General features: G+C 39.3%; 2 protein-coding genes and 1 pseudogene across 5 annotated transcripts in view; 1 reads left to right on the forward strand and 2 right to left on the reverse strand.

The window, feature by feature from the left end:
* LOC146483617 (uncharacterized) overlaps positions 1 to 14,292 on the forward strand; it is a 73,427-nt gene that overhangs the window by 20,514 nt on the left and 38,621 nt on the right. The gene's annotated exons all lie outside the window — the stretch shown is intronic.
* On the reverse strand, positions 6 to 5,060 carry LOC146483618 (uncharacterized). Its single transcript, XM_085105786.1, has one exon. It carries the CDS (start codon positions 3,977 to 3,979, stop codon positions 2,798 to 2,800), a length of 1,182 nt encoding a protein of 393 aa, XP_084961912.1. The 5' UTR covers positions 3,980 to 5,060; the 3' UTR covers positions 6 to 2,797.
* LOC146483619 (uncharacterized) lies at positions 9,350 to 13,643 on the reverse strand (annotated as a pseudogene). Its single transcript, XR_014863808.1, has 2 exons — positions 13,555 to 13,643; positions 9,350 to 13,484 (listed from the first exon to the last, which is right to left on the reverse strand). The product of XR_014863808.1 is annotated as an uncharacterized LOC146483619 (transcript).

A 14,292-nucleotide genomic window follows, 5' to 3' on the forward strand; every position in this document is an offset into this window, starting at 1 on the left:
TGTTGTATTAAATACATTTACTTTTAGAGCGGTTTTCAACTGAGGTCGTAGAACCAAAATCAAAGGAATCACTCTAGCCAATCACAACGCCTGAAACATTGCAATGAACCAATCAGAACTGAAAGCAAATACGTGTAACTGGGGCCAAGCGCAGGAAAATGCGTGCGCGCAATTCACGATTGGTTTTGGTTTTCTTTCTCATTGGTCGAGAAACTGGCGCGAGTTTTTCCGACCAATCACAGAGCGTAGTGAAAGCAAAAACAAAACAACTCCAGGGTTAGTTTTGTCGCTAAATTGAAACCCGCTTTTACCCGTGCGTTTATTACTTAACTCATAGAGTACTAGAGTACGTGCAGTTCCTTTTCGTTATGAGAGTCCACTGACGAGAAACGAAGCACAACGGCTTGCTCGTGGTCTAGCGCATACCTAGCTCCTTTCTCACTACATGATGGCAACAGAAGAAACAAGGGTCCGAAGACTTAGGAGAACATCGCTTCTCCGTGCAAACAATCAGTGTCTCTGCTGTTTTAGCCCGAGAAAAATGAAAGAGTTTTGTTTTCTTATGAATGAAAACTAATTTTCATTGCAAGAACTATGCAGGAAGCCTCGCTTTCATAATGAGGTTCAAAGCAAATCGGAAATAACGTATTGATATCACCTCCCCCCCCCCCCCCCGAATCCAAAAGTGACTTTCTCTAAAAACCTGGTTCTTCATCTTTACTGTGGTGTACGTGAATTACAAAAGTGTTTCATGAAACATTTTGAGATAGTTTAAGCTGCTCCGTCTGAAGGCTTAAAACCTGTCCACTGTCTTAAGATCCATTTTTACCACTTGAGCACTTCGTTTTGTTTCTTCAGAACTCAAAATTAAGAACCACGTCCTGTTCCAAAGTGTGAACAGCGCCTTATAATGACCGCGTTCGCATCTTTCAAGGCCGGTTTTTCCCGCGTCGATTTGTTGGTCCGACGTGTATTTTGACATCCGATTTACTACCCGACCCGATAAAACACGTGCTGCGAGTTCAAAAAGATTCTTGGAAAAGCGTGTGTCAATAATAGTTCATAACAATTATGCTTTTGTGAACGTTGGAAATTAGCATACGAGAAATACACCGCATACTAATGAGGAGTGTTTTATCAGCTGATAAAACACCGCATACTAATAAGGAGGAGGTTTATCAGTATAAAGTCACTGCACGTGATGTATTATCGACCATTTGATAGGTCAATGGGCTTATGAATTATTAATGAGTTTTTGAAAACTCGAGAAGAGTAGGTGTTTTCCAGCTATTCCGCGTTCCACGAATGAAAGAATACTAAATGAATCTAGGTTCTATTCACTGATGAAAAATTGTGTAAAACTTAGAATTCCTCAACGAATTTAAATTCTAATAGAGAAGGTAAAATCGCTTAATCGAAAGCTAATAACTTAGATTAAGTTTGTATCGAAAATGATTTTAGTTTAAGGCCAAAGAAATAAGTTAATTCCAGTTGGAAACGGTAGAAATAGTAACAAGGATCTCAAAAGGTGTCAAGTTGCGCCAGTGAACCAAGATGCAACTCATCGCTTATGCGAGTTTCGGCGGAAAAGGAGGAGCGGTCGCGCGCTTTGGTCAAACGGTTCGTTAACGGTGCACTGTCATGGCGATTTTGCTGTAAGTTGGCCAAAACTACTCAAAAATTTGACAAAGAATCTCTTCTGTAACGTGAAATCGCTGTTAGTGCACCGGGAGGAAAATATGAAATGATTTCTCCGGGGAAGAATAAATTATCATGATAGTTGAAACGTTTCTCTGGTTAAATATTTGTATATGTATAAAACAAATCAAATGTTTTAAAACACAAAACTTCACCCTTCATCAGGGGAAAGTGATAAGAATGTTTTACAAAGAGCGCGAACATATAAAGAGAAAAATGCAAATGTTTTGAGCGAATTGACTATTATGATAATATCACTATAATCAGTTTCTATCGATTTCTGCAACATAGACAGGAGAAACCTGAAAGTTGCAATCCATTTCCATCCTAGCCATCCGCACTACAGACAAAAGTGGGATTATTGTTCACAAAAGTGAACCATTATTTGAACGTTTCCATCGATACAAGTATGTTTTTTAACTATTCAAAGTGACACATGAAAAACGTGACAATATCTCGTTTCCTTTAGATCACATATTTTCTCTCACCATCCAAGGAAACAATTACTTTTGTATAAGCGCACTTACAGTTAGGTTTTAAGGTAAGTTTGTATAGGTGTTGTTTTCCCTTAATTAAAAAGTTAAATTGCAAAATCCTATGAACTCAGTTTCGATGTTTCGAAGATCGAAACCGTACGACCATTATAATTTTAGAATTACAAATCTTAAACAAATAGATCGAGTAAAGGTGAACAAACATTGAAGCAAAAATGTACACAAGAAAGCGAATAGAATGTCAAGCGTCCAGCGAGGAGTGAATATATCAGAATATATCATTTAGTCGTACTTTTTGAACTGAACAAGTTTTAGAATTTCTAGGAATAAGGCAAAATATATGTTTACATAGTTAGAAAATAATAAATTCTAGAACACCAAGAGAAAGAAATCATCTTAATTTTTGAGAGGAACAACTCATGATCTTTTCAAGCGAATTTTATTGCCAGAGACAATTAATCAGGACAGTTTAGTACACAGTGGTGGTAATGATTTGTAACAAAACTGTTGCATTTGTTTAAACAAAAACGCTTTGTTTTGAGATTTTGAAATGACACGAAATATCAGTAACACTTCCCCTAAAAACAAATTTAACTCGTGTATCATTAGTTCCACTGTTTCTCGTAAAGATAATCCGCACTGGGGACGCATTCACTGATACAGTTTTGCAAAGTTTTCACGATAGGTTCCATCAAATGGTCTGGCTGTGTTTTGGCAATGATTTCGGGTGTATCCTCTCCCCAGTTCTGCAGCCTGGCACCCCAGTAATGGTTCAAACGTAGGTGATCCACTGGAAAATTTCGTGACGTCCCCCTTGCAAGAGCGTTATGGTGAACTATTGCTCTACTCACGTGCCCGGGTTTGTAAATTGGCTTTACAAGGGCGTTAGCGGGCCTATGTGTTCGCCTCCATATTCTGTCGATTAGCAAAGGGTGTTTGCTTCCATCAAGAGGTTTGCCAAGGAACAGAAAATTCTGCATGGTTAATTCTGAAGCGTGAGGTGTGCTTTCGCTAAAACGAGCAACCGTCCTCTGGACAAACAATGGCTGCTGATCAGTGGGGCTGAACGGATATTCATCCATGTCGATAGCTGCTTGCCACAGAGTTTCCTTGCCAAATCTGTTGATGCAGTCCTGATACGCAGAATGTTGAGTGCCGTCGATAGAATAAGGAAAAGCCCTGTGACTCCAGTCTACGTAGGTTACAAATCCTTCGTCGATAAGAGGTTTGAGGGCTTTTGCTTGTGATTCGTTCTTCATCACGAAGGCATCGTAAACATAAACATGTTGGAATCCGGCATATCGTAGATAATAGAGCCACTGCCTCAATTCTCTGGTCGATAACTGCGCGAGATCTTTAACATAGATTCGCACAAGGAGCACGGCTGTTAAAAAGAAAGGTTTGGTCGAGTTTTCTCTCCTGTGGCACCAAGTTTGACAATTAGTAGTTTGGGATGGTTTGTCGGTGGCATTTGCATGGGTGAAGTCTGTAATGTTTGTTGGAGTCACGTTAGCTGACTGGTTTGATCTCACAGACTGGACTAATGTCTTGTTCATTTGAACTTGTGCCGCCATCTTGGGTAAGACTCCAGACAAATCGTTAGACTGATAAACAAACTTATTCCCCACAATAGCAGAATCTATGTGGAATCTAAACGCATGGAAAACCAAAACTACAAATAGAGCTTGTAACAATATCACCAAACGCAGAAGCATTCTTCTCGATAATATCTTTCGACGACCACATAGCCTTGAAAGTAGGTTGGTGCAGCAAAATATCTTTTTCATGACTGATCTGAGTGAAAAAAAAAGAAAACAAGACTCTTGCTTATTGCTGCCGATAGGCAGCCTTCATATTCTTGAAGCCATCGAGAAATTTTGGTTCGACGGTTCGACCCATCGTTTGCATTAAGAAACAGCCAATCAGAAATCCTGTTGTATGGCGCAGCCAATTCTAGCCGATCAACAGCTGTCTTATAAGAAAAATTGACATGTGCTTGCTCAGCCGAAAATCGGGCTCGCTCAGCGGAAAATCGCATGTGCTCGCAGCAAGATGTAAATACAGTTGATCAGTGTCAAGGTTTCGCTGTTTACGGGTGAGTTTTTGCACTTTTTGCTGATCTATTATGATAACTTCTCTTCGAGGAAGCATTCATCAAGGTCATGAAGCTTTCAGTGAGCATTCTAGAGGCCAACAGTGTGCATTTATGTCACTTGCAGCTTTGCTTTTCAATCGATCGAATTCGGTCGATTTATTGACACAAACAAATATCGATGACATCTTATGTCATGGAGATCGCCAAGTATTTGGTTTATTTCCACGTTGCGCTAGATAGACAAAAGAAAGTGTCACTAATCGTTCTAAGAATAAGTTAAAAAGCCCTTATTATTACATGTTGCGTTAGACAGTGTTATTCGTTTAATACACCTTCCGTTTTCGTTAACCAATGTATTTCTTTTCCACTTTTAGCAATTGCTATGAGCATAATCCCAACAAAAGCCTTAGGAACTCCAATAGTTACTTGTTAATAGTATACTCAAAGAACATACATGTAACCATGTTATTTTGCAAATAAAATAAGTTACATTTTTGTTGAAATTCTCATTGTCGTATTTGCATTCAAAAACACCTGAAACCGCAGGGAGTAGGGAATCATCGAGTTTGGATTCGAGTTCGAGTTCGAGTTCGAGTTGGACTTCGAGTTGGACTTCATGAAAAATCAATAATATCGATTTGACATACGAAAGCAATTTATCGATTTTCACCGATTTCCGTTATCAATCGGTAAAAATCATCAGTAAAAATCGCTTACGCCTCTTTCTACCCTTTGGGCGACGATCGTTTTCTCACAGGGGACCACCGCCGCTTGTATTATTTCAACAGACGCGTAATAATCAGACGCTTTATTCAATCACGTTGTATCGACCAACTCTATTTGCCTGGGGAACCGCCGAGCTTCTCTATGTATAGCCCCCACAAAATGAATGTGAGTCACGCGCACGTGTTAAGTTTCGAACTGGTGGAAGCTATTGAAAGAGTATGGATGAGAAAACAAACCCGCGATTACTAGCCACGCAGAAAATTCAAAATTATAAATGCACGGAAAAGACAACTAACCGCCAGGCTATATCTCTTTCGGGTAATTAAAAATCTGACCTACTGTAGTTTAATACTAAGCCACTCCACCGTCTAAGCATATAAAGGTACGGCCAGTTAAATCCAACGACAAAACGTTATTTGTTTATTCAGTATCTTCCAAAAGACTGTTTAGATCGATGATGAAACGAAGACAACACTTATCTTGTTTCGCCATACAAGAGAGAAAATCAATGGAACTAAAACTCACTGAAATCGCGCTCAATCGTTCCAAAACCCACGTAGGGGAGAAAGGAAAACAGACAAGGGAGTTCAGGTAGTGATACTTGTATTGAAAATTCGTTGGTATTTTTAAATTGAACAGATCGAAACTGTTTTCTTTTGTTGTACACCATTTTCTTTTCGTATAGACCATGCTTAGTATCTACATTTTTCGAAAAAAAAAATCGTATACTTGTGCTATCCTTCGTTTGGGGAAGAAGGGGGGGGGGGGGAGGGGGGGGTCCGATTTCATTTGAGAGTCCTTCCAGAGCGCGCTCTCGATAATAACGAAATATTTTGCTTTTTGTATTTTTATATTAGTAAAAAAATAACGAAATATTTTGCTTTTTGTATTTTTATAGTCGTACTACTCCGATTCCAACTCGAACTTCAACTCGAAGTCTAACTCGAAGTCCAACTCGAACTCGAACTCGAATCCAAACTCGATGATTCGGGATTACCCTTCTCAATGAGAACTGCTAGTACTCTAAACTGATAGGCGCTACGCTACAGAGAGAGTCCATGTGAGGACCATGCACGCGAGTCTACAGTGCACGTCGCTAATTTCCCTGATATTTGGCACAATTATGTAGTTTCACTAGTGCGTTAACCATATGCAACAGTTTTGTTCAATTGTCTATTGTTGTGCAGAAATGTCAATCAAAATGTCAGAAGATGAGAAGTGCTAAGATTTGACGCTAAATATGCACTGTTTGATCACCTGGTACAATCGTAATATGCCAAAGGATAAAATGACATTTCAATGAACGATACCTCTGACCTTAAAGAAAAAAAAAAGTGTTGAGTCAACTATTGCTATTTATTTCGTTTGGCTATGTACTTGATTTCGTGGGTGACAAATTACTCCTTACTTTTGTTAATATCATGGGTAACAAATTACTCCTTAATTTTGGCGCGAAATTTCAGCGTTAATTTACAATTTCATATGTGAAATTTTGAAATTGCTATGGTAACGTTTCCTGTATCTCATTGCTAAGATGGCGTCCAGGTTTAAAGACGTTACGGATGAAAGAAGTTAAGGCATTAAATGAGGCTGCAGAAAACCTAAATACGCGAAAGAGCACAATTAACTGGGTGAAGGTTTTTGAGAACTGGTGTGATGAAAATGGCCTTGGGAAAAACCCTGAGACGGTTCGTCCTGAGCAGTTGGATAAAGTACTCGAGCGGTTTTTTGCCTGCGTGTGTAAACAAGACGAAACCGACCACGATTGTGAGCGTAATTTGTCACCCATGATATTAAAAGGTAATCAAATGGTATACTCGTGAAATTAGCAAATAATTTCACTTGCGTTCTGTTAAAATTCTAATAATTTCCCTCGCCTGGCTCCAGAAATTATTAGAATTTTGACAAAACGCGCGTAAAATTATTCCCTAATTTTACTCGTCACCATTTGATTACATATAAAAAAGTTCTTATTTTTTTGTAATTCAGTGAGCCTGAAAAAGGTCTTAAGATGTTCTTAAAAACCTTGTTGTAGTACTCAAATAAATCTATGTGGATGTGACCAAGACTATCAAAGAGCAATATGCGCCCTAATGTGGGTTAGTCGGACTTTCTGGACTGAAGTTTAAGACTATTTAAGAGTCGCCGTCTGTAATTTTCAACGACTGTGTTTTGGGTGAGAAATTTAAAATCCCTCAAAATTTCTCAGAAGAAAGGACTAGATAAGCAATTCACATTCATGTAATTTTCAGGTCAATCAAAGAAGGACAAATATTTCGGTTTTTCAGCTCTCAGAAGGCACTCAGAGCTACTCGGGGATCATTTTACTACACATCGGTAACACCTGGGTTTGGATATGAAACGTAACGAAAACTAAGCGACAAGTTGGTACTCGAAATCAGAAGACATTTATGATTAATTCAGGACGGTTATTTTCAATTTTTATAAAAAGCTAAATATTTTACCGATTTTTTAACTTTTCTCTTTTGTAAGCCATTTCGGCAGGTACAAAAATCGGCTAAATTCAAATGAAAATATCGCCAATGGTACATTACTAGACTTCATAAAAGTACACCCCAGTTAAAGAGCAACGTCTTCCCTTCAAATATATGCAATAAAATTTTGGGTCCAACGTAACTGCGAAATTTGACAGTTGAAATTACAAAGTGCGCTTTTGTAAACAAACGCTAAGGGCCAGTTATTTAAACAGTCTAACTTATGCAGTGGCTTAAGACAATCAGTGGGCCTCCAAATCTGCTTGCAAGTGGTTTATTTTAAGTAGGTAAATAGTTTTCTAGTCTGGGATGCAAGCCTTCTTGTCACCCTCGGCGGTAGACAATGTTTAGACATGATTGTTGGCAAAATTGAAAATGACTTAGAACGTGGTTTTGTTAAACACCGTCTAAACTGTCTTTTAATAACTGACCCTAAATCGTTAATTAGTTCAACAAAGACGAGTCAGTGACATGCGAAGGACAAACATTACAAAATCCACTTACGTGCTGAAAATACTCTGACCTGGAGAAAAAGGAATGCTTTCAGTTACCTTCCCAGTGGGATGGCGGAATGAACACATATTTTCGCGGAATTTGTGGCAAAGTTTTATATACGGTCTTCGACAGAGAAGCCAAACTTTGACAATTCTTCGACTGTAACTCCTGCTGTTCATCACGGAAAAACTGAATGTTTTACGATATTCGAAAGATCCAACGACTCTCGAGATCCTTACAACAACTGAGGCCGTCAAGCTAATGCTCCCTTTCCGACAATAAAAGTACCTTTTCTGTATGTTGCGCTTGAAGTAGCAAGAGATCTGGCAAGGCGAAAGGGATTGCGTTACATACACATTATTGTGGTCCCCAGATCATTCGGGTCGCGAAGACGTGGGTGCCGGGCCGAGCCGCGCAAATGATTATCTGATATCAGTTTTAAAGAAAACGTTTTTCATATCAACCGATATCAAAGGAGAGGATGTCAGACACAGACTCCTTAGCTAAACAAGAAAGCAATCAAGCGCCTACTGCACTACTTCCCTTAACCTGCGGTAATGTATCAGTCATTTCCAGTCTGGGTGCAGTCATCTTCAGCTGGATTTTACTGACTTTATTGGCAGCACTGCCTTGCTTGTTTGCTTTACAGGAAACTGGCAGCACATGTAGCAAGTTTCGTGGAAGGGGGTCTGAGTAATGACAAACATTCTGAAACAGCTTTGTTGCCTAATGACAGCCTACTGTAGTAGAGATTTTCTAGTTCCGGTTCCTTCGTTCCGCCAACAAGTTGTCCACATCTCTCTACGTAATGTCCACGAAAGGAAGTAAAGTAAAACTCGAAGTTATGCAAGACGTGAAAATACATCAAATGCTAACTGTAGTATACCGTTTTGTTACAAGTGTTATGCAAAGATTTTGCAATCATTTTTTCTGAAGCTACAGCTGCACTCATGCACAAGACCCTTAGCAACTCTATGCGCCTTACGTGCCGTTGAGAAATGGGTGACATCTAAATCAAAGTAGTCACACATTTTGCACAGCATGGCGATGCTAAGCTTCTTGAATCCATTCGACGCGTTTAAGTTACAGAGGTTAAATGATTCAAAAGTGACTGGATGGGATAACAGACACTGGCCAAGAATAGCTCATGGCGAGTTGGTGAATACGCAGTTTTGTCCTCAGCGGCAATAATATCTACTTCAGGGGTCTCTTCTTGGCTGTTCTTTAGTTTAGCAGGGCTGCTAAACTAAAGAACAGCGGCTCCGCTCTGGAAAAATAAGATTGGACTAGAAAATCATCTACTGTAAACCTTCTATTTCCGCCTTTGTCCTTAGCAAACCTCATGTCACATGCCACGGCTGCTGCATCGAGCTTATGGCCTGTTTCCCGACCAATGGAAAACTTTTCATCAAGGTAGCATTTTTGCTTTTCAGTGAAACGTTTAGTCTTCTTTATCGTGCCCAGCCTTGTGTTTGAATCTCTTCAGCAGGGCCTGGAAGCGTGGATCTTACCACTAGCTGGTTGAATATCAGAACTATAGAGAAGTTTGTCTCTGTTGGCGATTCTGGCCTTGTCGAATAAGTTCTTCCTTTCGAGGACAATATCACATTTACCGTACTACAAATGGTTCTCTAAAGAGCTGTAACGCTGGAAAAGTTTTACACATCCGTCAACCGGGCAAGTGAAGAGCTTTGCAGGTTGATTGTCTTCATTGTGGAAATCGTTGTTCTTCTCTAATTCTGCTGACGTGGAGCTTTCCTTAACCTCGGGTATTGACAGCTGCTAACAGAGATATAAAATGATCCCTGAGTGCCTTGCGAGAGCTTAAAAACCAAATTATTTGTCCTACAGCTAAAATGTTTATTTGATTGACCTGAAAGTTACATGAATGTAAATTACTTACCTAGTCATTTGTTTTGAGACAGTTTGAGGAATTTTATTCTTTCTCACCCAAAACACATTAGTTGAAAATTACAGACGGCCACTCTTAACAGTTCCACCAAGTGGCTCTTCTCTGTTAAATAGTAAATAATAATAGCTAACTAGTATACCTGAGTGGCAGTGACTGCTGCCGTGGGAAGGGAGGTGAGTTAAGAACTTTTGCATTGAGCATAAGAAGGGAAGTTTGAAAATGGCCCATTGTTCCTATGTGAAGCAAGAAAACTCAGTAAGGGCAAATAACGTGTATAACAACTCAAAGTGTATTTAATGGCACGTTGAAAGTCGCGTAAAGAAAAATCTGAAATGAAATAAAATGTTGGTATGTCAAGCCTGTCATTTGAAAACGATTAATATCCAGAAAAACATTTGAAATGTCATTCAAGTATTCAAGAGTTTAAGCTCAGCTGAAATGCAGTTTTGCACTGCTGAAAAGAAAATTGCAATCAGAAACGATAAGGAAGATTGCATGATTGGAAATACACTATCTCTGTGATTTCGGCACGGCTGCCAGCGTTATTTGGTCTGTCAAAAAGTTCTGATTTTCTACAAATGCAGGCCTTACATACATTCTTTGCTTTTCTTGTAAGGTAGTCTTCAAATTATAGTGTCGTCTGAGTACCTAACTTTTGTACCAAAACATCATCATGTTAGACTCCTGGCACTTTAACGGCGTATCCTGACCTATCTTGGGTCATCCAGAAACTACCAAAAACGAACCACTCATCACTCATGTTACTACAGAACTGTTCGAATTAGGCCACAATAATTACATACTTCTTGAGTGATTCGAAATTGACAGGTTGTGCGACTTGTTAGCCACCACTTTAATCAAGGAACTGAAGCCAGACATGGCACAATTGGAATTCGAGATTGAATAAAAAAAAATTGGAATAATCTGAATAATCAACCCGGGTAATCAATGTCAACAACACAAGTTTCAAGACTTTACCTTCATTTATTCTTACTTCTAGGATACACGGTAACTCCTGCTCAAATATTTGACAGGGACTCTCCTCTTTAACGTGAAATCGCTGTTAGAGCTCCTGGAGGAAAATATGAAATGATTTCTCCGAGGAAGAGTAAACTATAATCATGATAGTTAAAACGTTTCTCTGGTTAAAAAATATGTATATGTATAAAATACAATCAACGGTTTTAAAACCCAAAACTTCGGCCTTCATCAGCGGAAAGTGATAAGAATGTTTTACAAAGAGCGCGAACATATAAAGAGAAAAATCCAACTGTTTTGAGCTAATTGACTATTATGATAATATCACTATAATCAGTTTATCGATTCCTGCAAAATAGACAGGAGAAACCTGAAAGTTGTAATCCATCTCCATATCTAGCCATTCTTTCAACGTTTCCATCGATACAAGTATGTTTTTTTTAACTATTCAAAGTGACACAAGAAAAAGGGAACAAGATCTCTTGTTTGCTTTAGATCATGTTTTCTCTCATCATTCAAGGAAACAATTAGTTTTTTAGTTTTGTATAAGCGGACTTACAGTTCGGTTTAAAGGTAAGTTTCTATAGATGTGGTTTTCCCTTAATTGAAAAGTTAAATTGCAAAATACTATCAACTAAGTTTCGATGTATCAGTAACACTTGTCTTCCCCTTAAAAACAAATTTAACTCGTGTATCATTAGTTCCACTGTTTCTCGTAAAGATAATCCGCACTGGGGACGCATTCACTGATACAGTTTTGCAAAGAATTCACGATGGGTTCCATCAAATGGTCTGGCTGTGTTTTGGCAATGATTTCGGGTGTATCCTCTCCCCAGTTCTGCAGCCTGGCACCCCAGTAATGGTTCAAACGTAGGTGATCCACTGGAAAATCTCGTGACATCCCCCTTTCAAGAGCGTTATGGTGAACTTTTGCTCTACTCACGTGCCCGGGTTTGTAAATTGGCTTTACAAGGGCGTTAGCGGGCCTATGTGTTCGCCTCCATATTCTGTCGATTAGCAAAGGGTGTTTGCTTCCATCAAGAGGTTTGCCAAGGAACAGAAAATTCTGCATGGTTAATTCTGAAGCGTGAGGTGTGCTTTCGCTAACACGAGCTACCGCCCTCTGGGCAAACAATGGCTGCTGATCAGTGGGGCTGAATGGGTATTCATCTATGTCGATAGCTGCTTGCCACAGAGTTTCATGACCAAATCTGTTGATGCAGTCCTGATACGCAGAATGCTGTGTGCCGTCGATAGAATAAGGAAAAGCCCTGTGACTCCAGTCTACGTAGGTTACAAATCCTTCGTTTGAGAGCTTTCGCTTGTGATTCGTTCTTCATCACGAAGGCATCGTAAACATAAACATGTTGGAATCCGGCATATCGTAGATAATAGAGCCACTGCCTCAATTCTCTGGTCGATAACTGCGCGAGATCTTTAACATAGATTCGCACAAGGAGCACGGCTGTTAAAAAGAAAGGTTTGGTCGAGTTTTCTCTCCTGTGGCACCAAGTTTGACAATTAGTGTTTTGGGATGGTTTGTCGGTGGCATTTGCATGGATTAAGTCCGTAATGTTTGTTGGAGTCACGACATCTGACTTGTTTGATCTCACAGCCTGGACTAATGTCTTGTTCATTTGAACTTGTGCCGCCATCTCGGGTAAGACTCCGGACAAAAGATTAGACTGATGGACAAACTTATTCCCCACAACTTCAGAATCCATGTGGAATCTAAACGTATGAAAGACTAAAACTGCAAATAAAGCTTGTAACAATATCACCAAACGCAGAAGCATTCTTGTCGATAATATCTTTCGACGACCGCATAGCCTTGAAAGTAGGTTGGTGCAGCAAAAAATATTTTTTCATGACTGATCTGAGTGAATGAAGTAAACTGCTCTAACTTATACTCTAAATTGATAGGCTCAACACTTAAATAAACAGGATAAGAGTACTGATATTGCGCAGTGGAACAATCTCCCACCAGAAATTATAACATCTACTTCGCCATGTTCATTTAGGCAATCTTCGTGTGATCTTACATATTAGTAATTTTATGTTATTGTTTTATTCATTAAATGTAAATGTGTGAAACATATATTTGATCTGCGGATGAAAGGTCGAATAGGAGAAAGATCCTCGCAGTTGCCACGCAACTTAAGCAGTTGCGAAAAGAAAGCCTGAAAAAAATTCAGGCTTGAACGGGATTCGAACCCATGGCCTCTTGCGATGCCGGTGCAGTGCTCTACCAACTGAGCTATCAAGCCAACTGGAAGCTGGTCATATTGTGAGTTCGCAATGTACCCGTGAAGGATGAATAAATAAATGTAAATATATGAAACATATATTTGAACTGCGGATGAAAGATCGAATAGAAGAAAGATCATCGCAGTTACTACGCAACTTAAGCAGTTGCGAAAAGAAGGCCTGAAAAAAAAAAAAATCAGACTTGAACGGGATTCGAACCCATGACTTCTGCGATGCCGGTGCAGTGCTCTACCAACTGAGCTACAGTGGAACCTCGATTTAACGAAGTCGCTGGGGACCGGCCAAATTTGTTCGTTAAATCGAGGGTTCGTTATAGCGAAAACCTCGATATAACGAACTTGAGGGGAAACGATAAAAATGTTCGTTATATCGAGGGTTCGTTATATCAAAAACCTCGATATAACGAACTTGAAGGGAAACGACCAAACTGTTCGTTATATCGAGGTCATAGTTAATGATTGATTTGTAACACAGGTGACTTCTGTCAACCAGAAATGGAAGTGACTGGCAAACGGAGAAACAAGGGCATTGGACTAGAAATTCCGGCTACGTATTCGTTTTATCACAAGAAGCCTTCGAAAGTGAAGAAGTTAATAGAAGTAATAAGAGACAAAGAAGATAGAGCAGAAGTTAATTGATGTCGAAATAGTATAGTGCCAATGTCTATGACATATAATAAGCCGTTGACTGAAAGGTTGCTGTCTCTTTACCATTCTTTACCATAAGGATTAAAGGATTTGCTGACTGTTGATCTGTTCAGCGTTTAACTTCTGTCGCGTGTTGACATTGTAATTCGTTATATCGAGGTAGATTTTACGTTTGGGCTTCCGGATTATGTTCGTTATATCGAAGAATTCGTTATATCGAGGTTCTATTCCACACACTATACTGTAACTTTGGCTGGGACATAGAATATCGTTCGTTATATCGAGGACTTCGTTTATTAGAGGTTCGTTAAATGGAGGTTCAACTGTATCTATTTGCCGCAGTTCAAAATATAAGTTTCATGTATTTACAGTAGCGTTATTGTAAACAAAGCCGAACCGTTATTTTAGAGCGGTTTTGAATTGAGTGCCGAAAGTAATTTGGCGTTTGCTTTGGTTTTGCATGGCTATGTTCTGTGACTGGTCA

This window comes from Pavona decussata, unplaced genomic scaffold (assembly GCF_977016875.1).
Source record: "Pavona decussata unplaced genomic scaffold, jaPavDecu1.1 SCAFFOLD_38, whole genome shotgun sequence".
NCBI lineage: Eukaryota > Metazoa > Cnidaria > Anthozoa > Scleractinia > Agariciidae > Pavona > Pavona decussata.